This window comes from Musa acuminata, chromosome BXJ3-2 (genome assembly GCF_036884655.1).
Source record: "Musa acuminata AAA Group cultivar baxijiao chromosome BXJ3-2, Cavendish_Baxijiao_AAA, whole genome shotgun sequence".
Taxonomy (NCBI): Eukaryota; Viridiplantae; Streptophyta; class Magnoliopsida; order Zingiberales; family Musaceae; genus Musa; species Musa acuminata.
In genome coordinates this window covers 16,624,488-16,651,950 of record NC_088350.1, presented here as the reverse complement: position 1 = coordinate 16,651,950, position 27,463 = coordinate 16,624,488, and the positions used below count along the sequence as shown (strand labels likewise).

Here is a 27,463-nt window from a genome sequence, read left to right as displayed (position 1 = left end):
GATGAGTTGCAAATATTGTTACTTCTTAGTTCATTACTAGAAAGTTGGAAGACACTAGTGGTTTCCCTCAGTAATTCTACGCCAGATGATATTATCACTATGAGTTAAGTAACAAATAATTTGTTGAATGAGGAGTTGAGAAGAAAGAATTCAGCAATATCTAAAAATGATTCACAGGCACTTATCTCAGAGAACAAAAGAAAATCAAATTTCAAGGATAAAAGTAGTTCAGAAGCAAGTCAAGATCAAGAAAAGATATTATTTGCTATAATTAAGGTGAAAAAGGACATTACAAGAACCAATACAAGCAATCTAAGAAGAGCAAGAAAAATGTAAAAGAAGTGGAGGCTATAAAGTGTAGGGTGATGATTATTTGATTTCATCTCCTTCTAATGATAATTTTTCTTGTGTGTGTTAGGATCTTGAGTGGGTGATTGATGTTGAATCTCATATTTTGATGATAAAACCAATTGATAGTATTTATGATTTAATCTATGTTTTGAGTCACGCAGGAAGCTTCGATTAGGGAGAGACAATTAAAGCAGGAAAAATCATGTTGGGCCAAAGAGAAATATATCAGAAGATTGGATGTCAAGCCAAAAGATCGGTCGATGTATCGACAGAAGGCCTCGGGCCATAGATCGGGCTATGGGCCAAGAAGAGCAAAAATTATGTCAAGGAAATCAAAGATGCGGAAGTCAACTGGTCAATTGGGTAATAGGTTGCAAGAGAGAACGATGCGCCGAAGAATTGGACGAGGCATCGATGAACCAATGATATGTCGGACAGCATTTGATTAGCTTTGTAATAATTGTCGAAATTGAAATAGGTTTTAAGTGTATAGGATTAACTACGATAGCGATCAAGGCATAAAACAAAATAAAGTCCTAGAGTCAAGAATGAGATTTCGTTGGGAGTTCGAGAGTTCGTCGGAAGTCCGGACATTCATTGGAAGTTCTACTGGAATTGACCGAGAAGTCTAGGAGCTTACTAAAGAAGCTTGTCAGAACTCACCAAGAAGATCATCATGAAGTCCAAGAGCTTGTCGGGAGTCCGCTGGAACATTACGAAGAGATCGTCAAAAATTCTCTGGAAGAAACCTAGACTTATGGACTTATTTAGCTTAGTAAATGTCTTAGAATTTGTAGTTAGCATATAATTTGGTTGGAATTGGGCTCAACTCAATTAGGAGCCAATTGAGCCTAAATTGGGAGTGATTTGGACTCATTGGGAGGCTCATTCAATGACCCAAATGTTGGGCCAAGCGGTGGCACCACCAGAACAGGTAGTAAAACCATCTATGAGTTGGAAAACTCAAAAAACTCAGTCTCTGAGGCTATCAGGCAATGGTACCACCAGACTGGGTAGTGGTACCGCCTAGTGGCAATGTGTTAGGTGGTAGTACCACCAAATTAGGCAGTGGTACTACCCGATACCCCGAAATCTCAGGGATTTGAATTTTGGCTCCAAGTTTTGAATTCATTTGGGGTCTGTAAATACCTCAACTATTCCTGCATGGAACAACAAGAAATATGATAAAAAACTTTATGTTTCTAAAGTTGAAAACCCTTGTAAAGTGTAGAATCCCTCCTCCTAAAATTTAAAGACCATTCTAAGGGAGAGTGTAAGGGAAGCTTTATAAAAAGGGGTGTAAAGGTTGTCTCCTAAACCTATGAAAAGGAGAAGAGGGATGTAAAAGGGTAGTTGGTCTTCGCTCATTGAAGGAAGACTGTTAGTGGATGCCGGTGGCCTCGACGGAAGAGGAAACGAGAGTGGATGTATGTCACGACAACTGAACCACTATAAATTTCGATGTATTCTTTTCTTACTACAAATTTTCTTTGCTACATTCAACTTTACTATATTGCAAACTGCCCAACCTTCTCTTCTCTACTTACTCAAAGTGAAACAAACTTTGAGTCAAAATCGATTTTTATCGAAATGAAATATTTTTCGAAATCGACGTTTTTACCACTACACTAATTCAGCCCCCCCCTCCCCTCCCCTCGCCCCCACCCCTCTTAATGCCGACTTGTTCCTAATAGTTGGTATCAAAGCTTCGTAATTTCTCATTTGGTTTAACTGCCAAGAAAAATGACTCTTTTCGGCTTTTAAGAAGGTCACTCTCTCATTCGTCCTCCCATGTTCAATGAGACGAATTACACATATTGGAAAACTCAAATGAGAGTTTTTTTACTTTTGTTGAATCTTGATTTATGAAATATAGTCAAATTTGGTTTTCAAAAGACTTCTACTCCAATGAACGAATGGAATGATTTGGAGAAGAAAACTTTTTCTTTAAATGCTAGAGCTATGAATGCTCTATTTTACGCCTTAGACAAAAATGAATTCAATCGAGTTTCTACTTATGAAATGACTTTCGATATTTTGCACACTCTTGAAATCACACACGAAAGCACAAGTAGAGTTAGCGATTCAAAAGTTAATATTTTGATGCATGATTTTGAGTTTTTCGGATGGAACCAAGCGAGATAATTAGAGATATATACACCCGTTTTATGGATATCATTAATATTCTAAAAGCACTTGGTAAAAGTTTTTCGAACCTTAAACTTGTGAACAAAATTTTACGATCTCTTTCTAAAAATTGGGATTCAAAAGTAACGGTAATACAAGAGGCTAAATACCTAAACAATCTTGCTCTTTAAGAATTTATCGGGTCATTAATGACCTATGAAATGACTTATATGACACATGACAAACTTGAGAACAACCTTGCAAAGAACAAGAAGGATTTGACACTTAGAACAATTGAAGACCACTCGAGCAAAAGCTCAAGTGATGGTGAACTTGAAGTCCTCATTATGAAATTTAAAAAATTCATAAAACAAGAATTAAAGAACAAAAAAAAAATGTAACTACTTCCTCTGAACGCAAAAAAAAGGAAGCATTTTAGGATGAATCGAGCTCATCCGAAGACAAGGAGCAAACCAACAGAGGCGATGTGACAAACTACATCTTAACAGCTTTCAATGACAAGGTAATCAAAATCTCCTTAGTTTACTTTAAAATTACTTAATGCTTTTCATGAGTTATTTTTAATTTAGTTTAGAAAAATTATATTTTTTACATATTTAATAATGTAATAAAAATTTAAAAATAAAATGGGATCATGCTTACCTTTCTAGTGATTTTAAAAATAATCATGAAACTTACATATTTTATGATAAACAAACAAAATTATTTTGATTGAAAATACCTTATGAAATCATGCTTGATGTTTTAATAAAAATATTAAGAGACTTGAGATAATGCTTAATGAGTTTATCTTTCAAATTTATGCATGATGATTCTTGTGATTTATAGATTATCGATCTTTGCCGTAATGAAAGTTCATTTTTGTTTTAAACGTTAATGCTTGTTTTTATTTGGCATAAAAATTTGAGCATATTTATTTGAAATCAATCATATAAATTGAAACACTAAAAAGAGGAAAGCATTCTGCTTGAAAATTTTCTCTGCTTTATCGATTATTCGAAAAGGAGATATTAATGAATTTATCTATGTTTTTCTTTTTATGAATCTCTTGAAAATGATTTTGATTTAATGATTTGAATTTAAATGAGATTTATCTTGATTTTTTAAGATTTATAACTTGAAATATCTTATGTATGAATTAAGATATTATAACATTTGATCTCCTATGTTTCTTTTTTACATTTATAATAGAGGAGATTTGTTGAAATAAATCATGTCTTGGGCATTCATAATTTGATATTGATATCCTTCATATAATGATTTTCATATGACACCTTTGTATTTTTGTGATGACTTTGAACATTTACACCATTATGTTCTTCCTCTCTTCTTCTTGTTTACAATGACAAAAGGGGAAAGAAAATAGCTAGCATCTCAAGAGAACCAAATTTGCTAGCTTGAATGATAAACTTAGACATCTTGATTTCTCAAATTTTAGACTTGAATCTTATTTTTGAATCAAAGATTATTTTCCTATCATTTCTTCTATATACAAAAGAAGAGATATGTCAAAAATCATGACTTGATCTTTCATTTTTTATGATTGAAATAATGATTGAAATATTGATGTAATTATGAATGATGATTTGGTATTATGCATGCAATACTTCAACTTATGATAATGATATATGTAATGATGAAATATTCATGATGAAAAAATTGTTTTGACATTCATGACTTAATTTTTCATCTTTGTTATTTATTCTTATCATGATTTGAAGATTGTAGTAAAGGGAAATGAATTACACTATTGTATTGTTATTGCCTTCTTTTTTACAATGACAAAGGGGTAGAAAAGTTGTTAGTTTGCACATCATAAAGAGAAGCAAAAAGCTTGCTCATCTCAAAAGATGCAAAACTTCGCCAACCTTCATATGTATAAATTTTGCTAGCTTACATATTCCAAAATTATGTAAAATTTACTAAATTTGCTAGCTTGCACAAGTCAAGAAAATGCAAAAACACGCTAGCTTGCATGTTGTAATATTTGTAAATTTTGCTAGCTTACTCTTTGCAAAGGAAGCAAAAAATCATACTTCTCAAAAAAGAAGAAAGAACTTGCTATCTTGAACATCACTAAAAATTGCTAGCTTGCCTATCTTAAAAAGCAAAAATGCAAACTTGTAAAATTTACAATCTTGTAAATCTTTAAAATTAATGATGATTTGGTGATTATGCATGTTGTAAAGTAATGAAAAATTTACTAGCTTGTATGTTATAAAACTTGCTAGTTGCACTTCTCCTTTTTGTTGATGAAAAAAGGGGAGAAGTTATATTAATGATCATGCATGGAATGATGTATTGAAAATTTGATTATGCATGATTTTATGTTGCTCGGACTCATAATGATTCCTTGATTAAATTTTCTTTGACTTCAATTCAGCTTGAATTCAAGGTTCTATCAATATGGCATATTGATATGGAGAGTTTATTTAAACTTCATCATCAATTGGTTATCATCATCAAAAAGGGAGAGATTGTTGAATCTCGGATTTTGATGATGAAATCAATTGATGTGTTTGTGAACTAATAAGTGTTTTGAGTAACACGGGGCTAATGTCGATCAGAAAAGGTAAATTAATTAAAGCAGGAAGAATCGAACATTGGGCCAGAGTAAACATATCAGAAGATTAGACGTCAAGCCAAAGGAACGGTTGATGTATCAGCAGAAGGCTTCAGGCCATGAATTTGGGCATCGGGCCAAGAAGATTGGACATTACGCCAAGAAGATTGGATGTTACAAGAAGACAACATGCTGATTGGGCAATATACTAAAGGAGAGAACGATACGCCGAAGGATTGGACAAAACGCCGATGAACCAATGACATGCCGAACAACATAGGATTCGTTTATAATCAATTATTGTCTAGATCGAGTTAATTTAGAGTCTAGTTGAGTCGATTTAGAATGTAATTAAGCCAACTCAATTAGGGACCAGTCAGGCCCAGGTTTGGGCTGTGTTGGGCCAAGTGGAAGGCCCAAACAATTACCCAATAGGTGGCACCATCGTGGCACAGTTTTCAAGACTATATCAAGCGGTGGCACTACCCAAACACAATCTCCAAGAGATTGTCAAGCAGTGGTACCACCAATCTGGGCAATGGTACTACCCAATGGTAGGGTGTCAGGTGGTGGTACCACCAGACTAGGCGGTGGTACCGCCAGACTAAGCGGTGGTACTGCCCAATATCAGTGTTGTAGGCGATGGCACCGCTAGGACTCGGGAAACTCGGGATGAGATATTTTTAGCCAAGTTTGAATCCACTTGAGGCCTATAAGTACCCCTCTCATCCCTAGTTAAAGAATACAAGTATTGAGAGCAAAAAGATAGAAAAACTCTGTTGTAATCTTATAATAACTCCTCTCAAAACTCCAAGTGTTAGTGTAGTTTGAGAGATGAGTGAAGGGGGTTGTAAAGGTTCTCTCCTAAACCTGTCAAAAGGAGAATCGAGTTATAAGGGTGGTTGATCTTTGCCCATTAAAGAAAGGTCGATAGTGGATGTTGGTGGCCTCGACGGAAGAGGAATCGATGGAGTGGATGTAGATCACGACGACCGAACCACTATAAAAATCTAGTTTGCATTTCTTTTGAGCAATTTACTTTCATAACTTCCTCCTTAGTTCACTTTCAAAGTTAAGCATTTCTGAAATAAGTTTAATCGAAATGAAAGTTTTCTGAAATCAACGATTTTTATCTACTACACTAATTCACCCCTCCCCCCTCTTAGTGTCAACTCATTCCTAACAATTGATACAAGTGCTTCTTATCATGCTATACCACGGAGGGAGTTTTTTGCTATATACGGATCTGAAAATTTTGGTGTTGTCAAGATAGGCAACTTTGGCATGACAGACATCATTGGCATGGGTGATATCCATATAAAGACCAACCTCAAGTTGGTGCTTAAGGATGTGAGGTATGTGGTTGACTTGAGGCTGAATTTAATTTCAGTTGGAAGATTAGATGATGAAGACTATGATAACAGATTTCACAAAGGGCAATAGAAGCTCAGTAAGGGTTCTCTTATCGTGGCTAGTGGAAAGAAATGTCATACTTTATATAGGTTGCAGGCCAAAGCTTGTGGTGAGTAGTTAAATGCTATATAGAAAGATTTCAGCATGGAGTTGTGGCATAGGCGACTAGGACACATAAGTGAGAATGGACTACAAGCTCTTTCCAAGAGAGAGGTATTGCCAGACCTTAGAGGTATTGCCAGACCTTAGAGGTACACATTTGAACCCTTGTATTGATTGTTTGGCTAGTAAATAAATAGAGTTTCATTTACTAGTCCAGCTTTGTCTAGAAAAATACATGCCTTAGATTGTGTTTATATAAATATATGTGGTCCTTTGAGGACAAAAACTCCTAGTGGATCTGTTAATATTCCTTGCATCAACAATGCACTTTATTTTATCACATTTATAGATGATTTTTCTAGAAAAGTTTGGGCCTATACTATAAAGACCAAAGATCAAGTTATTAATATCTTCAAAAAGTTTCATGCTAGGGTTGAAAGAGAGATAGAAAGGCAATTGAAATGCATAAGATCAAATAATTGTGGTGAGTACATATGGCATCCAACATGAGATGATAGTTCCTGATACACCTTAGTATAATGAAATTGCAGAGAGGATGAATCGCACCATCATGGAAAAGATCAGATATATACTTTCATAGGTCAAGCTACCGAAAAGGTTTTGGGATGAGGCTTTGAGGACTACAATTGATGTAATTAACTTGTCACCATGTACAGCACTAGATGGTGATGTTGCAAAGTATGCATGGTTAGGGAAAGATGTTTCCTATAGGCATTTGAGATTGTTTGGTTGTCGTGCATTTGCACATGTTCTAGACAATGAGAGATCCAAGTTGGATGGTAAGACTAAAGAATGTATTTTTCTTGGCTACTCACATGATCAATTTGGTTACAGGATTTGGGATCTAAAAAAGCAGAAGGTGTTTAGAAGCAAAGATGTAGTTTTCTTTGAGGATCAAACCTTTGAGGATTTAAAAATGAAGAAACCAGCTAAGTCTTCTGCAGAAGGATTAGCATATTATGACCCAATTACTCCTCTAGCATATCAGGGTGATGGGGGAGATGTGCAGAAAGATGGTGTAGAGCTCAATATTGATCTACGTACAGGACATGTTGAGTAAGAAAAAGTTGAAGAGCAACTTCCCGTAGAACCTCAATTGAGATGATCCTCTAAACAATGTCAACCTTCTAAAAGATACTCTACAGATGAGTATGTGATACTTACTGATATATATAAACTAGAGAGTTACTAGAAAGCAGTTGAAAGTGAGCAGAAAAAGAAGCGGTTAATTGTTATGCAAGAATAGATAGATTCTTTGCAAAAGAACCACACATATGATTTGGTTCAACTACAAAAGGAAATTAAGGCCTTGAAGAACAAGTGGGTTTTCAGACTCAAGAATATTGTTCTCAACCAAAGTACATAGCTAGAGTGGTTGTGAAAGGCTTTGGTCAAAAGAAAGGTATTGACTTTGAAGATATTTTTTCTCCTGTTATTAAAATGTCTTCTATTCATGTTGCTCTTGGTATTACTATTAGCCAAGACTTGGAGGTTGAGCAATTATATGTGAAAACAACTTTCCTTGATGGTGATTTGGAGGAGGAAATTTATATGGAGCAACTAGAAGATTTCAAAGTCAAAGGTAAAGAAAACTTTATCTGCAAGTTGAGGAAGAGCTTGTATGGGCTGAAACAAGTTCCAAGATAGTGGTACAGAAAGTTTGATTCATTTAGACAGAAAATGAATATAAAAGAACGACTTCAGATCATTGTGTGTACATCAAATGGTTTGGTGAGGATTTTATTATTCTCTTATTTTATGTTGTTGACATGCTTATTCTTGGGAAAGATATGTCTATAATTGACAAGTTGAAGAAGGAATTGAGTGAGTCTTTTGCAATGAAGGACATAGGGTCAGCAAAGCAAATACTGGGCATACAGATTTTCCGTGATAGAAAAACCAAGAAGATTTGATTGTCATAGGAAAAATACATCGAGAATGTATTGGAAAGGTTCAATATGAGCAATGCAAAGTTAGTTGGTTCTCCTCTTGCAGGTTACTTCAAGTTGTGCTCAAAACAAAGTCCATCAAGTGATGAGGAGAAGGAGAAAATGCAAAAAGGTTTCTTATGCTTCAGTAGTTGAAAGTTTAATGTATGCAATGGTATGTACGAAGCCGGACATCGCATATGCAGTGGGTGTTACTAGCAGATTTCTTGCAAATCCAAGCAAAGAACACTGGGCAGTAGTGAAGTAGATTTTTATATATCTCAGAGGGAGCTTTAAGGTTTGTTTAAGCTTTGGAGGTGGACCACCTATGTTGACAGGTTATATAAATGTAGATATGGCAAGAGATATTGATACGAGGAAGTCCACATCATATTTTGTACTTACTTTTATAGGATGAGCTATGTCATGGTAATCCAGATTGCAAAGGTGTATTGCTCTCTCCACTATAGAGGCGAAATATATTACTGGTACAAAGGTTGCAAAGAAATGTTATGGATTAAAGAATTCTTATAAGAATTGAGGCTGAAACAGAAAAACTATATGGTGAATTATGGCAGCTAAAGTGTCATCCATTTGTGTAAGAACCCAACTTTTCATTCCAAGTCAAAGCATATAGATGTCAGATACTACAGGATTTGAAATGTACTTAAAGAGAAGTAGTTGCAACTTCAAAAAATTCACACAGATGACAACGGAGCAAACATATTAACAAAGACTTTACTAAAAGAAAGATATGAGATATGTTGACAACTAGTTGACATGGTTTCACGTTAAGGAGTCATGAGATAGCCTCTCTTATGGGCCGAAGGGGGAGGTTGTTGGGCTGACAACCCACAGGTTTAGCCCATAGTGGGCTTTAATAGCCCACAGCCCACCCCCCTTTCAAGTCAAACCCTAGATCTAATAAGGGGGTGTGGTGGCTACGAAAATTAGGAGAAAACTATAGTAGCAAGGGAGAAAATTATAGCAGCATATTGATTCAACAAAAGAGGAGAAAAGGGTAGAAAAATAAAAAGGGAAAAAGACAAGGACAACGCATAGAGACTGTTCTTAATCATCCAAGCAGTATTCTCATATCAGATTAGATCATATCTATAGTAGATTCTTACTATGATTACTTTGGGTGAATTTGAATATTGTGTATAGTGACGTAATCCTAATATCCTAGTTATTCTCTTGAAATTGTTGCTTGGGTTTTGAACAAAAGACGGAGATTTATATATTCATTATTCTTATAGTGGATTATCTCTAGTTTGCCCCATGGTTTTTACCCTTCACATTAGAGGGGTTTTTCACATAAATCTAGTATTTTATTTGATTGTGACTTTATTTAATTCTACTACGTATTATGGTCGGCTAGTATTTGTTCATATACAAAAGTTTATTTCTCTTTATATCATGATAAATTTTTATAATTTTCTAGTTATATATAATTTTAACTGATTTATGCATAAAGATATGATTAAAGAATCATAATGAAGTGAAGACTTTTCATATTGACTACGTTGTCAAGTATTCTTCGATAGAGTATAAAAAAATTATCAAGTATTCTCCGATAGAGTATAAAAAAGAGGGCAAATGATATCATACAAAGGCAACTGATATTGGAAAAAGACTTATGCATGATCTAATTAGATAAGATAGAACAGTCAAATAGGTATCATATATACCCATCAAAACCTAACGGGATATAAATAAGGATAATTGAAATACTTGTTTTATGATTGACCCAAAATAGTATATAGCCGAAACCCAAATCAGACATTGTAACACTATGGGTCATTAATTTCCAATCCAAGTGGCGTGGAATCAGAGATTGGGAATTGGTCTGTGCCTAACTTGTTGTAGACGTCAAATATATGAACATATCACCCACGGATCTCCTCTTATTTAGGTGCGGGTTCGAGTGAAACAAGTCTTATCAGTTCAATTGTCAGGGCTTGTAATTGTTGGTGGATCCTTCTATGTTGCCTTTTCAAGTATATTCCTAGTTCAATAAAAACAAAAGAAAGGAACTGTGAATGGTGTTTTGGCCAAAAGGGCACTTTGCTGATCTCCAACTTAGACTTCCAATGCACCTGTATCTGTTTCTACTACCAATCGCCCAATTTCGTGCACTGCAGTTTGACATTGCAGGTTTCACCTCTCTCTCTCTCTCTCTCTCTCTCTCTCTCTCTCTCTGTGTCTTCTCAGCATCTCTATTCTCTATTTTCTACCCTCGTGCACCTGTTTTAATATGCTAAAATTTGACATTGCATGTTTTCTAATACCTATTAATTGCATACCTTACTTTTATATTTATAATAAAAATATTAAAAATATTATGATTGATAAATATTTTGAGATTCCTAAAGTCAATATTCTAGGAGGATAAAAAATTTTAATACCAAAAGTAACCTTGGTAAAGAAAGAATATAGATGCATAGTGAATAATTGCCATTCTTCATCAAATATACATGCATATTTTGTTTCTATTGTGAGGTTGTGGTGTTGATTCTAGTCAATCAGGATCTTGTTAGTTTTGTATTCTAAACTTATGTTAGTTAAATTATTATCATATTTTGATTGTCACGTCACTCTGTTCTGAATGAACTTCATAAAGAGTGAAACCACAAATGAGAAAGTTTTTTTTTTTATCCAAATTAGAATTTTTTTTCTGAAACAGAAATAAATCAAATATCACATTAACATATTTTTTAAACAACTTCTTTTTTTTATTAATAAAATATTTTTAAAAAATGGAAATGAAATCTCCTTAGAGCAAAGAGATATATTTTTTAATGATTCTTTTAATTATTTATCAGTTTACCAAAAAAGAAACAATATGATAGGGACCTTCCTTTCTCCTTTCTTTTCTATTATGATTTTTTTTTAATTCAAATTAGGTAAACCATAGACAGAAAATTAAAAGGAAAGTAAGAAATAGTTTTATTTTATTCTTTGGTTTATGAACAGATAGGTAAACAAAGAACTCAGAAGATTTTTTAATAATTTTAAATTTTTTTTTTCTCGAAACCCAAACAGAGAGGTGATCAACAGACATTTTGAGTTTAAAATATTAATCCGAAAATAAGACAAAAAGTGCAAGTTCAAATTAATGAATGACATCAATAAAATTTATACTTAAGCACAAATCAAACTAAATATTCATGTAAGATCATACGGTAACAATAAAGTGTTTTTCAAATACTAACCCGTAATTTTAGTTAAGTCTTTTTAACAGATAACAAACACCTAGACACGTAGCATGTATATGAGCAAGCAAATTAGCTTTCTTTTAAATGGATCTTCGGCCATGTTTTTTTTTTGTCGAACCACTTTCTTCCCGGAGTGATTTACACGCCAAGTACATCATCATGTGCTCCGATAAGTGTTTCAGTCAAGATTTTTAGTTTCGGGTTATGGCTCAGACTCGTCTCAATCCAAAACAATACCAACAAATTAATAAATACCAAATTTTGAAAATAATAATAATAATAATAATAATAATAATAATAATAATAATATTTTGTTGTACTGAGCATACCAAATACTATCATTAATCACCGGGAATCACACAAGAATACCAGCTAGTGTAGCATCATTTTCAGAACTCCTCGAGGCAGGCAGAAAATTTTGTAGCTACTCTGAACTTGTAACTTTGGCATTCCTTGTTCATGACAGGCGTGGATGTTTGTCTGACAATCGAAGCAGGAGAAAGAAACAACGACAGCCTATGATTTGGCTGCTCGTGAACATCGTTTATGTGCGTGGGGATGTTAACCATAGAAACTTGATATGCAATGCTTGGGCGATGGGTCCCCATGAATGAGGCCTGTTGTTAGTCATACGAGTTTTATCTGTTATACGACGTTCCACTCAATGTCTTGGTCTCTACATGCAATGAACACTTTTCATGAATTGTGGATACAATTGGTATAGGAAATAAGCTCCTTTTATATGCAAATAACAGATACTTTGACTAATAAAGATAAGGTAGACACATCACTGATCAAATTAAGACTTGGTTGAACCATAGAATCTACTAAAGTTTAAACGCTCTTTTGAACCAAACCGATAAAAGGACCGATCAAAATTTTATAACTATGCTTTTAGCACCGTTGGTAAACTGACAGAATGAACCACATAAGAATTGGACCACGACACTGGACGCTTGATGCATATAATTTTTACTGTATTGGAAAAAACATAAGAATGGAAATTAGTTCTATCTCAGTACTTATGATGTTTAAATAAACATATGCCACTGCTAGTGCAATAATTTGTGACCGAAATAAATTGAGAGATACTTTGGCTAGAGAAGCAAAGCACCCGTTTAAGTTGTTACTGGAGTTCTAATTTCCCTACACTCTGCAATAAAACACAAACATTTGGGTAATTAATAATCCTTGATTTCATCAGACGAAATACACAACAAACGTTAGGCATGCATTCTTACAGATATTTACAGACATTTGTATGTGCCTATATGTGCGCATCAGAAACTTGTGTCCCTCCATAAGAATATTCTGAACCTCAAAAAAATAAAACGTTCGGATGCCCCAAAACTTGTGTCCCTTTGCAGACAGACAGTACTCGTATGCTCTACGGATGTAACCACATATGGAGATGAGTGTAATGGTCTTAGGCATGAACAATATAAACTGAGACTTATTTACAAGTATCATCAGAACAAAATGAAGTAAAACATTATTTACAGAGAACTAGAAAATCCAAAAATAGCAGATATGAGGAACACAATACTATATATATTTGCCCAAACAGATTATGGATCAATTGAATCAAAAACTAAAAATGGCAAGATCACATACACAAGAAAAGTCTAAACAAATGGAAATGATCCATAGCAAAATGTAACAACCACCGGTAACAGCAGTTGAAACAAGGCCAATATAGCCTAGAGGAGGTAGCTTCCAAACTAAATTGTAACAACCAAATTGGAAATGATTTCTGCAGCTACAATAACAAGTTCCATAGCCTAGAGGTAGCTTACATGCTCAGCCTCTTCCATTTAACAGCTACAGTCAGTTAATACTCAATGTTCAAAGAACAGAATCAAGATCATAATCTTAGCAAGCAAACTAATTGCAAGACCACAAGAGAATAATGATATAAAGCAACCTCTATAGATTGTTCCAACCATTTGATTGTTCCATACTCATAAGCATGCAATTGTTCCATAACATAAGCCTATAATTGCTGGTACCCCTTGTCTTTGTGTCAGACCATCAATCTACAAGTCTTCTGACAGCAGCCAAACCATCTAAGCATGCAGTGGACAAGGTTGGAAGCACAAATTGCTTCAAATTAGTGTCAGATGGAAATCAATTGTGCACCCCAGCACGGCTTCTGCATCACATCCATGTGCAATTGCATATCCAACTCTTCAAAAGGCATCATGTGTTAATTGAAACAGGAAATGGCACGATCATCACTGCTAGCACTACTCTTTAGTGCTAAAAAGGTTGGAAACAAATTACGGTAACATAATTAGAATGAAAGAAAATCATATGGACAAGACCAATAAACAAAGATATGATTCTTACCAACTCAAAATCAATGCATGTAATTAAACACCTCATGATGCATACTGGAACCCTCTTCTTGTTTCTACAATGTTGTGACTGCAGAATGACATCACGAGCATCAAACGAACAGCATTCAGTCACCAACAGCTCAACAGCACCATCAACATTCATCATCACCATCAACATCACCATCAACATTCATCATCACCATCAACATCAATAATGAACTAAGATCATCGGCCAGAACATCATCAGCAAGGAAACATCCTTCTGATATCATCTCGTCAAATGCCACATCAGCACTTTCACGAACAGATAACTAGAAAAATGCACAATGCGGTCTATCATAAGTTGCAAGATTATCAAAAGGATATAGGTCCAGAAGAAAAGGGAAGAAAACAGAGTATCATGTTCCATAACAAACAAAACACTCCAGAACTAAAGCTGCAAGTCTCAGAAACTAGTTTAATACCAATAACTAGCCATTTAAAAGCTAAGATTAAGTCTAGTAAAGCACACATATTCAACCTTAACAGGAGTCCACCGAATCCAAAGTTAGATAGCAACGGTAATACACATCCTCCAATGCATAAGCAGCATGTTAATCCTGTAAGATAGCAGTTACAATTAACAATATAGTAATACAGCATCCAACAAAAGAAAGTGAAGAAACTATGCAATTATAACAACCTCATTTAAGCTGCGAGAAGATGGACTCCGGGAACCAGTACGGCGAGCCAGGGGTGATGCACTTTTTGAAGGTGGGGAACGTTCACCATGGCTACCTTTCTCAGGACTTGAAGGAGGTGTTCGGCGGGGCGTCAGGCTCCTTTCAGGACTAGGACTATGCCTAGCAGGTGAGGCACTGCCCACAATAACAAGTTACTTCAGTTTGCATGATAAAATAACACTTAACTGGTAGGTCCAATATGTTACCTGTCATACGAGACACTTCGACTCCTTCGATCATCTCTACCACGGCCTCTAGAGTAATCAGGGCTTGCACTGCGGCTGCGGCGGCGATAATCCCTTTCTCGATCATTGTACCTGTCACTCTCGTACCTACCTCTGCTTCTACTACGACTTCGCCTCCTATAATCCCTCTCTCGGTTACTGTCTCTGTACCTGGTAAAGAATCACGATGAACAAAGAAAATCTAGAAGGACCAGGAAGCATCTGAAGTATCAATCGGATGCTCTGTGATTTCACTTGGTCATTTGAACAAGTTTCATGGTTTTTAAGAACCAAGTCGCTAAAAGGAACCAACTCAAGCACCCAAAAAAATCTATAAAATGTATGAGTTTTATAAATCACCCATGTGATTTTTAAACTCAGTCAAGTCAGTATTAATCAGCCCAATCCAGCCTATTTTCTTGGACTTTGGTGCAACTTAAACAGCAGGGTTAGTCCAATGCATATAAATTTTAATCCAGGCAAGATCTTACCTTGTGGCTTGTTTCAAGTTGCTTAAACGAAGCAGGAAATTCATTCAAATTTGTGAGTCCTGTTCATGCCAATTGTAAATACATCTGGTATTTTGGTCCAGGAAGTATTTTGAAACTCGTCACTGATGAAAAACATCAAAGAAGAATTGAAAGAGTAGACTCTTTTTCTATTTTGCTTCCTTTTGATGTTTTGCCATGTCTATGCAATGGTGGTTCATGCTATTTTTTTTTCTTTTCTGTTTTGTTTTCAAGTTCTGATGCTTCTTTATGTTCCATAGTTGCCTTCTTGTTTGACTATAGAATGATCTATTAACCTCCAGTATTTCAATATGATACTTATAACTTTGCACTAACCAAGGCTACATTTGTCATAGCAATATTATAAAATAGTGGTGGTTCTTTTTCAGTTCTTGGTACTTGTGTTCCTTTAAAGAAAAAAATCTTGACTCGGCCAAGCAAACCTTGGCTAAAATTTGCGAAGAGAGGAAATTTGATATGGAACTCAACAGGACTTGATGAATCATCCATTGATAGTCAAAACCAAATATTGCAATTTTGCTTGGATTGGTTCATGCAGACCAGGTCCCTTTTTTTAAACCCACGGCTTAAGGTTTAACGCTTACGGCTTAATGTTTAACACTAACATTAATTTTAAAGGGGTGGGCCAAGCCTCTTTTTCCCCACGACATAGATGTCGTCTTTTTAAACCATGTTTAATGTCAAGTGCTCAGGGTTGTCACAGAACGCAACGCCTGATGCCTCTCGCATGCACCAGAGGCCTACTTACCCGTGGCCCATCACTGGCGGGCCTTCTTACACTAACAGATACAAATGGGCAGATCCCAGAAAAGTCTTTTTTTTTCCACAAAGAGCTGTACCTGGGTCGAGGGCTACGGCTTCTTGACCTGCCCCTCGTCTTTGGAATTGCCTCAACAATTCTTCCTTTATGACTGCAGTAGAAGACAAACATGATCACATGCAACTATTATGATTTACACAGTATAAACATAATATAACAAACTACAGAAAAGCAGATGCAGTATAGATATAATGTTGCACTCAAAAGTGTGTTATGTCAAGATTAATCAAACCACAAGTCTGCAAAAATAAAAGAAAAAACAAGACAGGACAATCGAAGCAGACATCACTAACATTATTACTTCTATACAATGTGAGGATAGTTAGGACAGACTCCCAAATTGTTTCCAATCAACCAGCCACCAAGCACTGTGAGGATAGTTAGGACAGACTCCCAGATTGTTTCCAATCAACCAGCCACCTCAGGGACAGCATTCAGGGCCAAACAAAAACAACTTAAACAACAGAGCAAGTCCCCAAAACACATTACCAAGCATAGGTGAACATAAGGAGTTCTAGGTAATTTAGAATATTCACCCATGTCTATAAGAAATTACACCTCTAACAAGCACTACTTCAGTTTGAACAGAAGTAAAAGCCTTCAGAATACTGCTAATATTATTCTATTAAGCTAAGAAACTTTATTGTACAAAGAAGAATATAATGGCTAAGCATGCCTCTAGGTTTACAAGGAGTTGTATATATAGGGTAACCAAGGCCCTCGTTCATTGTTATAGAACTCATTCCAATTATTTACAAAATTCTTCACATTACCATGGAGTAAGTCTTACAGAAGTCCCTGTCTATCTGTCAGTAAAATAAATTGTCTGCTTCTAAATATAGAAGTCTACCATAAATAAAAATTAGTATTAAACTAATAAAAGAAATGCAATTTTAATGCACCAAATCCCTAATCCAAACAACAAAAGTTGTATCATCCCAACTATCAATTTGGAATCAACTATGAATATTTACCATCCATTGAACTCTGCATAGGCCACTATTGCTAATCAAATTACAAGCAATTAAATCACAATTTATTGTTTCTCATAAGGTTTCCTTAGGTTTCTCATCTACCTCGTGCATCACTAATACTAATCAACTCATTTTGTCTAACCAAGACATTTATAGGTTTCTTGAATGATTTTCCATCATTTTATTATAACCTCAAACATTCATCTCGACATTCTCATCTTAACTACGCTAGCTTTTATATTAAGTGAAGGCACAAAAAGTCAGATCTAATGCTTGTGCTGATTTAGACATAAGTCATTTGTATAAATAAATGAGATCAGAAGAGAATTGAAGCTTATTTCTCTCACGTATCAATGAAAAGGGAACAAATTTAGCTCCTCAACTGGAGATTCAATTGGGCATTTTCCGTAACATTAAAAAAGAAGATAAGAGCAAATGTAAAGTACTAGGGAAACCTGGTACCATCTTCACCACTTTAAAATCATGCCAAAGCACCTTCTAAATGCTCCCTTACCCTTTTATTGATAGATATATTTCCAAGCAAAAAGCACTCTGTTTGTAATAACTCAACTTATACTGTGTGACGGTTTACATAATTAACCCAATTAGATAATCACTAACTCTAGTAGCACATCTACCGCATACCGCAACCTCATAATAATCACTGCAGTAACAATGGCCAAATGTAGCCACCAGTGGTCTAAATGGAGGCCTCTAGTACCACAACTACCGCATACCACAACCCCATAATAATCACTGTGGTAACAACGGCCAAATGCAGCCACCAGTGGTCTAAAAGGAGGCCACTAAGACCACTATGAACATTTTAAAAGAGAAACAAATTCCAGGTTCTATAGTGAATTAACTCGGCAATTGGGTTTATGAGGGTGAAAGTAAGCCAATTTGGGCTGATATGTCGAATAAATCTACCACGAAAGTTCAAATGATTTGGGTTGGATTTACTATGTTCCTTAATCCATATTAACTTAAAAAGAATTTAGTGTGCTTTTTAATTATGATATCCTAAGTTCTGCATGATCATGTTATGTCAATATTTTGGTATAATATTTTCTACATAATTACACGTATAGCCCACAAATATAGATATCCAACTATCTCATTTTGTGCAAAACCTATGGCAGAGACTCTAGCAGAAACAACACTTACGGTAAGAATATTCACCAAATTCTAGTATTATAGGTTGTTAATTTATGCTGGTTGCCACTTTGAATTCAAGCTGCTTGGTGCAGCACTCTCTTTCCAGTGTCACCTGAAAGTTGCCACCACTATCTTTAAACTACATCCAACTTGTAACAATGATCAATAAAGAAACCTATTTGAGTATTACAACACTATAGTAAACCAAGAAATTATGACTCACAACTGGACTCACTCGGATCCTCATGGTGGAGAAACAATGAAAAGTTTTCAGAGAGGAAAACGATCATATTCAAACAACCAACCTAAATAGCTTAACAGACTACGGTAACTACCTCCCAGAGAATAACATATAGAACATACGCATATTGTTCAATTCTACAAAAGCATCCTTACTCAACTTCGTTCAAATAGTTTCTAAAGTTGACCAATGGTAGGAGAACAAACGTCATAGCTTGTTCACACAAATTCAACCCAGGTCACAAACAAGACATATTAATAGACTCATGCTTGAGACCTTACAGTGCAAGGATGCATATATAGGAGTGATTTAACTTTTAAAAAAATTCTCTTTTTGATTTTTATGCAATCTGTAAACCAAATCTAGATAGAATTTAGTTAAAGATTATTAAAGGGTAGCCATGTTACTTGAAATTTACTGTTTATAGCTTCTCAGAGTCGCAGTAATCACTTGCACAGGTAACACAGACGAAAAACCAAACCATCACATATGACACCACACATTTTTTTACCATTATATTCAAGTAACATGTAGGAACAAAAGTAATGTCATAAGTACACAAGGCAATTAGGTACATCAATAAAGAAGCAGAAACCCTAAAATTACAATGGGGCAAAAACATTTTAAGTTGTATTTTTCAGATTGAAAAACACACGAGAAAGAAGACAATGTTGAGTGAAAAGAAACGTAGCAGGAAAGCATTCCCAACTTGATCCAATCTGCGTTCAGGTTATAGAGTTCTATCTAAAGAAAAATCCACCATAGGACTTCCCCCTTTTTAAAGGATTTGGAACTCAAAAGTGATAAAAATTAATTAAATAAATACGATTTACAGCTTTTGCTAACAAACAAACGAGCAATTATGCACACTTACATTCGTTCAGCGTTCGGTCCATATTTTGCAAACTGAACCATAATATTCCGCCCATCCACATTCCTCCCTTAAAGATCAAAAAAAATAAAATAGATATCAACATAAATCTCAGATCTTGAGCTATAAAAAAAAAACACTCAACGAAATCATCAAGAAGAAGAACAGAAACTTGCCATCGAGCCTTTCAACAGCCTTCTGTGCCTCATCTGCATACTTATACCTCACAAAAGCAAACCCCCGCGATTCTCCACTCCTTCATAACCCCCCCCCAACAAACCAAAATAACAAAATGCCAGCAAAATTAGCAACAAAATAGTCCAAACTAGCAAACCCATCAAAGGACAAGCATCGCTCACCTCCGATCCCTTGGAATGAAAACGTCAACCACTTTACCATACCGATCAAAGAGTGGGAAGAGATCATCCGCCGTGGTTCCTGTGATCCAGAAAACGGACACGTCAGAACTATGCATATATCAAAAGCGACGGGAGAGCGTTCGGAAGCAAAGGCGGGATGTGCTCACGGAAGCTGATGTTGAGGACGAGAAGGGAGTAGGTGTCCTTGATGTCCGGCGGCCCCGATCTCCCGAAGTGCGACATGGCCAACGACGACAAGAAGGGGTTGGAGTCTAGGGTTAGGGTTCCCAAGGAGAAGCGAAGGCGTCTCTCGAAGTTGGACGAAGGATCGAATTGCCAATGACACGAATAAGTGGTGGAGAATTTATAGCCCAATACAAACAACGAAACCTGGATGTGGTGCTGACGCTGCTGATCCGAACCCGTTAGTTCGACCCACTATTACGGATCGGATCTTCTTGAGCAACGCATGGTGGTTCCGGGTCGGATGGAACGAACGGTTCAATTTATCAGTAATTAATAATTAAGTGTTATTCACATTTTCATATATAAAATTTTACTGTCATATATCTCATATATATGGTTATGCTGAAATTTAAAATAATATTTAGGGTCCTAAGGTTAAAAAATCTCTGATTAATTATAATTCGATTAATTTTACAATCTAAGGCTCATTCTATATCAATAGGATCATTATAGAAGATCTAACAAGGTGATAACTTGTCCTAAAACTAGTTACAATATTTTCAATATTGAATTACTTGCTTAAACGAATGCAATTTATAAATTGATAAAAAAAAAAAATCAATAGTTTCTTTTTAAAACTGTGAACCCATCCTAATTTATTTTTTCAAGCAAATCCGTCATATTTCTTGTTATTTCACATCGGATAATTAGTTCTGATTTAGTTATTATTATATTTTATTAAATTAGTGCAAAATACATAGTTTAGTTTATGTTGAAAAAATAATAAATTAAAACTTTCTCTAACAAATAAACTCTTTTATTTGATCTTTGTGTTAATGTTGTTTAAAACAGATGTATGGATTAAAAAAATCAAATACTGAAAATTCGAATATGTAGAGCTTAAATATTTTTGGAAAGTTTTATCTGTATTAATTTCGTGATTTTTAATTCAGAAATTTGAATTGCAGATGATTTATATGGAAAATCTAGTATTCCTCAAGTGGTAATTGTAAATTTCCAAATTTTTAAAAGAAACTTTCTGAATATGGATTATACTTAGCAAAGCATTCTATATCATTTGTTTTCTTTAAATCATAAAACTTTTCTGTATTTAGAAACACCTATTTTGAGAAAATAAATTTTGGTAAAAAGGAAAGAAGTTTGAAATTCCATCCGATATTCTCTTTTCAGAAATTTTTTTATATTTCAGAAAACAATAGTTATTGTCTTTTTTAAAAAAATTCCAACAAAATATTACCATTTTTTAAAAGGAATTAGATGATTTGAAAATAAAAATATTGACATTATTGTCATTTAATACATTCAAAGTAGGGTCACAACGGAACACAACACCATATAGCTTAATTCCTTCTCCTAATTGCCCTCCTAAGTGCCAAAAAACCAAAAAGGGAAAGCATGGATCTAACAACAACGATTTATTAAAACATTAAGGGGAAAGTTTAACTTTTTACCCGCATACTTTAGCAAATGTAAAAATATTATTTATATAATTCAATAATTTAAAGTTGATTTACATAAAACTATTATATTACATGACTCTATCGGTCAATAAAAGTAAAACCTAATAATGATAAGATTCCCTAGGAGATTATATTGATGGGAGAGACTCTCCTAATTACTTATCATACATCTTATGCTATTGTCTATAAAGGAATATCGCCTCTTAGAATAAATAATAATACACTCACAATAATTGAATATGTAGACACGCAAATAGCGAAAGTGTGGATCCGTGACATGATTGAGATATTATAGATTTACCCTCGTCTTTGCTTAGTCACTTGAACTAGTCAATGAGAGATTACATATCTTCTCTCATATTCTTTTTGTCCCTAAATCTATCGATCATAGTGGTCTTGTGAAACATAGGAAGAGATGATAAGGCGAGTCTAGTTCTCTTTGTAAATCGACATCACTATAGATCTCGAATCTGATAATGGTGTAAAGAAAAGGTACACATCATAATCTTTAAATCTATTATTATTTGATTTCTGATTTTGACATTAAAGTCTATCACTTAATAATAATATATTATAATTTTTATACTAACAATTGGAATTAGAGTTATAGTTTTGAAATTAAATAATTTTGATATATTTGTTAGCACATTTTGCTTGTGAAAAGGTGTTAATTAATTTTTCTTTATGATATATGAATAAATTCATCAGTATTATCAATTTGTTTTTCTATCCGGTCCACCATATTGCTTGCTTATGGTTGATGTAAGATTTCTTGTATTTGATCGATGGATCATTATCGATAGTTTATTGTCGGTAATAGTATTGTTGAGAGTGATGACCTTTGCTAGTCGCTCACTTAGTTGTGGGTAGTGGCTCTATAGTGTTGTTGCTTGTAATGACTATAACAGTTGCGGTAGCACTGCTACTAGCGACCAACGTCAATTGGACACTAATAATCACATATAGGTAGTGATTGCACCTCACATAGTGGCCATGGCAAGTGATTATAGTGCCTTGCATAATGGTTATAGGCGATGGCCGTGTCATACATGTTAGGATTGTAAAGATACTAAGAGGAGGGGGGGGGGTATTAAATTAATGCTTTCAAAATAGAGAGACGATTCAAAAAATCGTTCGATGAAACCGGTATCAAAAATGTATTTAACTTAAAATATGAGTTAGAGTAGTGAGCAAGTAAGTCGATTAACAGTAGGAATAAAAAGCATAAAAGAAAATACAAATTGATTTATAAGATTGTTCGTCAATGCAAACTCATTGATGTCTTGATTAGCTTGACGTGGTCCAAACTCGTGTGCATAAGATTATTCGAAGTATCTTTAAGGTGGAAATACCATGCTCCCAAGATAAAAATATTATCCTCCTAAGGTGAAAGTATTACGCTCCCAAGGTGCCACCTACATGAAGATTAGGGTCGGGGAGGTTTCTCAATTCAGTCCCTCTAATGCTCAAGTTAGTAATTTGATATCCTTAAATGTGGGCTTGAGTAGTTTAAGAAAAAAGATAGTTCACTTTTTTTTTTCTCTATTTAGGATGTGTTTTTATATCTTTGAAGGAGAAAAAGAAAGTTCGTGATGGCCTTCCTTTATCATAAAGAAAGAGAAGATAATTTAAGATTGTCTTCCTTGTTGTAAAGGAGGATAAGAGGTTCAAATTGTCATTCTAATCATAATGAATAGGAAAAAAGTTTATATATATTTTTTAATCTTTATACATGTAGATAAATAAAGAATAACTTAGATCAGTTGACAATAGATTCTCTATCACTACTTGATCACAATAAGTCATCACTTAACGTATGGTATGCTATACTATTATCATCTGTTATTTGACGATGTCCAAATGTTGATGAGTTCAGTTGAGGCACGTGGAATAATAGTTGGATGCTTCTGAGTTGCTAAGTAGTGTTGCCGAGGTATTAACGGTACAACATGCCTCTGCACGACTATTTGACCACATAAAGCCATCGTTACTTTTTTTGTTGAACTAGCAAATCATGTTCTTGAGACATGGCATGCTCTAGCTGTAACTTTCTATCGCTTAAATCAGTCTGTTATGATCTAGCTGCAATAGCATACGATGATGTATCGATGTGTTTTGTTAGGACTTATCTTTAGCATCACTTAAAGTCAAAATTTGATTATTTGATCTGGATATTAATTTGGAGTCAGTCGATGATAAAAAATAATTTCAACACCATTCAGTCTTGTTTGACTAAATGAGGCTAAAATTCTAACAATCTATTCACCTTGATCCAAGTTTTAATATGACTCAGATTAGGACAGTCCTCACCTAAATAGGGATAGCCATCAAGGATGAGGGTGAGATGGCTCTACAAGAAAAGTACTAGTTATACGTGTCCTAACTATTCCAAGAAGAGAAAAAAAAGCAAGAAGAGAATAATTTTGCACTTTGTAGCCTATCCTCCCTACCATAACTTTCCTCCTCGAGTTTCAATAGTCAAAGTTCGAATCAAAGCTTCATCCAACTATTGCAAGAAGTCTCTAAAGCATTCTACCTACTATCCAAACCTTAGGAAGAGATTTTAGCAATAAGAGAGAAGGAGAACATCAAAACTAACAATGATACAAAACTGTCAAGAGCACCTAAGTGTTGGCCAAAGATAACTTACATTCTTATACATCTATAAGCTTTCTATCACACTTTTATTCAATTATTTCAAGTCTTATAGTTAATGCTTTGACTTTTCAAATAATATAGGTTTTTTTATTTTATTTTATGTATGGTCTATTTGTCATAGTTCTCTCTTTTATCAAAACTTCAATCAAAAAGATAATATTCGGTCGATGGATCATTAAACATAAACTTCATATGGATCTAAGTGATATCAGAGCAATAAAATATTCAAATACTTTGAGGTATGATATATTTATGAATCCTTAAATAAAAAATTTGTAATAATAAATTCATCAAAAGTATATTAACAACTTTATGCACGTAAACATCCTTAATATAAAATATTTTTTAAAATATTTACAAAACTTGATAAAATAGTGTTCTCTCATGTTTAATAAAAAATGGATCTTAGATTATTTGATGTATTTGTCTGTGACAAGTGTATATCATTTTTTATAGTCAAATTATTTATGTTGTATGAACTAATAAGCCTTCTAATGATGCATTGTTAATTGTTTTCGTAAAACTTATACTCAGACAAATCTGCACACAACATAATTGGTCCGACATGTCCAAAGTATTCTATGTCATAAGATTGGATGTGTCCAATTCTATCTTTTCTAAACGAATTATCTTTTTTAAGCAAGAATCAAGAGAATTATTTCCCACTTTAAATTTTTTTAATATTTATTGTACAAATAAATTTTCCTTCTTAAGTGATTCTATTATATTATCACTATTAGTTGAATCTTTCAAGTAAATTTTTAATTTTTAATCATGATTAGTAATTTTTGTATTTTAAAATATATGGTTTTTGGAATAACTTAATTTTAAGTTCAGGATGAAACGATTCTAAGTTTTTCACATTTAATGCAAGGAATATATTTATGGTAAATATTTTTTAGTAAGTAAAACATAATTTTTAATAAATTATATTTTTATTATTTTTTAAGTTTATCATATAAGTCATAAAATATTTTAATTAATTTATCCTAGGATAAAAGGTTTGAAAAATTTTATTACCTCACTATCAAAAATCATAAATACATAATTTATTACTTCTTTCATTATTTAATATTCTACCGCCGCCAAGATTCAGTTATAAAATCAACATATATTATATATATATATATATATATATATATATATATATATATATATATATATATATATATATATATATATATATATATATATATATATATATATATATATATTGTCACACGGCGTTCCCGATGCTTCCAAATCCAAACTATCAATCAATTTTGCACGCATCTTAAAGAGGCCTAACCTAGCAATAGAGGGGGGCCAAAGGTCTCCTGACACCCAGATCTGGAACAGCGTGTTCGCCCAACCGGCCCACGTGCCGTGCCTCAAAAGCAAACCCATCACTACCGCTGCGTGTATCCAAGTCCCTGCCTCTTCTGCATCCATCACCAACACCACCGTCATCTTCCCTCGCTTCATTGGGAAAGAGAAGTCCATCCCCCTCCTCGTATTCCCTTTCTTATTCCTCCAACTCTCACGTTCTCTTCCGCAGCAAAAGCCAGACGAGGAACGACAGATCCAAACTAGAATGCATCCGTTTTGCTTCTTACATCGTGGGGCATCGTTCCGGATCGTCCTGGCGGCAGCGCTGCTGCTTCTGCTCGGACCACAGAATGGCTGCTGGTGCTACGAATACAAGGTTGGCGATCTCGACTGCTGGGGTGTTCCTCCTCCCTCCAACTCCCTTCTCTACTCCGCCTGGTCTCAGAACCACCACTTCCGCCTCGGCGACTCCCTCCGTAAGCAAAACACCGTTACTTCACTGCTATCATTCGTCTTCTTCTCTGTCTCCTGGATCTGAATTTTTGTGATGGTTGGCTACGTGGTTCAGTGTTCTTGTACCCGCCGAGCCAGGATTCGGTGATCCAGGTGACGGAGCGGGCTTTCAACAGCTGCAGCCTGGGGGAGCCCGTACTGAACCTGGACGACGGTAATTCCCTCTTCAATCTGACTGTGCCGGGGTACTATTACTTCACCAGCGGCGTCGCCGATCACTGCAAGAAGAACCAGAAGCTGGTCGTCGCCGTCCCCTCTGCCAACGGCACTTTCTTCCCGCCCCCTGCCTTCGACTCCACCGCCCCCCCGGCAGAGTCCCAGTCCTACCCAATCGTATTCGGCCCGACGCCAGCTCAGGGATCCAGCGGCACGCAGGCGGCGGTGGTCGAAGTCTCCACGGCAGTGGGATCTGTCGCCGCCGCTGTCGTGTTCCTCGGGTTCACTCTCATGTGAGACGGACCGGAGAAGATGGCATTTTGGAGATTTGGTGCGTAGTAAAAGCCTCTCTTTGTCTTTGTGCCTTCTCTTCGTCAATCATGTATTCATTTTGGTGGAAGCCCACGAAGGCTTAATCACTACATTGTCATATGATAAATGATGTTGAATAAAACTTCGTAATAACGGAGAATTTATTGGTGAAGTTTATTAAGCTATCAATGTCCCTGGCATTTAGCCTATTTTATGCCTTTGAATTTGAACACAGTAACTGAGAGAAAAGCAATTCCATTAAGAGCTGAACTAAAGCCACTTTGACATTGTCACGTTTATTTTATGCCACTTTGATTAAATTCTCTTTATTATTATAAAAAATTAAAAGAAAATTTTTTTTCACATCTACTCTTTAGATAAAGTATCTATTTTTTCTTCTAATTTGCTAGTTCCTTGCAACCGTTATAACCCAAATGTCAAAGTTATAACTATCAAACTTGTTTCTAAAAAAAAAAAAAAAAAAAAAAAAATCAAGATTAGGAGCATTACACAAGTTCATTTTGTGCAGTGACACACTAATAAGAATATGATCGATAGTCCATTCAATCTCATGTAATCGATACATCAATGGTATGACCATATGAATGACATCTCAACATTACATGATTAGTACATGATCGATACCTCTATACAAGACTAAATTGAATAGACATTATGATATTTTGGATTTGGAATGACATAATCGTTATTATGTTTGATAGAAGCACACTACTGCTTTCATAATTAGTGTCGATCACAAGAGTAACTATCTTGAGATCTCATTATAAAAAAGCTCCCCAAGTATGTTTTTGAAGACCTCTTCCAATACGATAACAGATATAAGCCAAATAGTTTGACCCTAAAGTT

At 34.8% G+C, this 27,463-nt stretch overlaps 2 protein-coding genes across 2 annotated transcripts; one reads left to right on the top strand and one right to left on the bottom strand.

The window, feature by feature from the left end:
* Positions 1–14,395: 14,395 nt before the first annotated feature.
* On the bottom strand, positions 14,396–20,324 carry LOC135585629 (serine/arginine-rich splicing factor SC35-like). The gene is made up of 8 exons (XM_065140108.1): positions 20,150–20,324; positions 19,983–20,061; positions 19,796–19,879; positions 19,627–19,689; positions 16,399–16,470; positions 15,012–15,200; positions 14,766–14,940; positions 14,396–14,682 (listed from the first exon to the last, which is right to left on the bottom strand). Exons 1-8 carry the CDS (start codon positions 20,223–20,225, stop codon positions 14,677–14,679), a joined length of 744 nt encoding a protein of 247 aa, XP_064996180.1. The 5' UTR covers positions 20,226–20,324; the 3' UTR covers positions 14,396–14,676.
* A 5,390-nt stretch (positions 20,325–25,714) lies between these two features.
* LOC135630800 (early nodulin-like protein 8) lies at positions 25,715–26,785 on the top strand. Its single transcript, XM_065138010.1, has 2 exons — positions 25,715–26,091; positions 26,184–26,785. The coding sequence occupies exons 1-2, from the start codon at positions 25,881–25,883 to the stop codon at positions 26,579–26,581; spliced, it is 609 nt and encodes a 202-aa protein (XP_064994082.1). The 5' UTR covers positions 25,715–25,880; the 3' UTR covers positions 26,582–26,785.
* Positions 26,786–27,463: the final 678 nt, after the last annotated feature.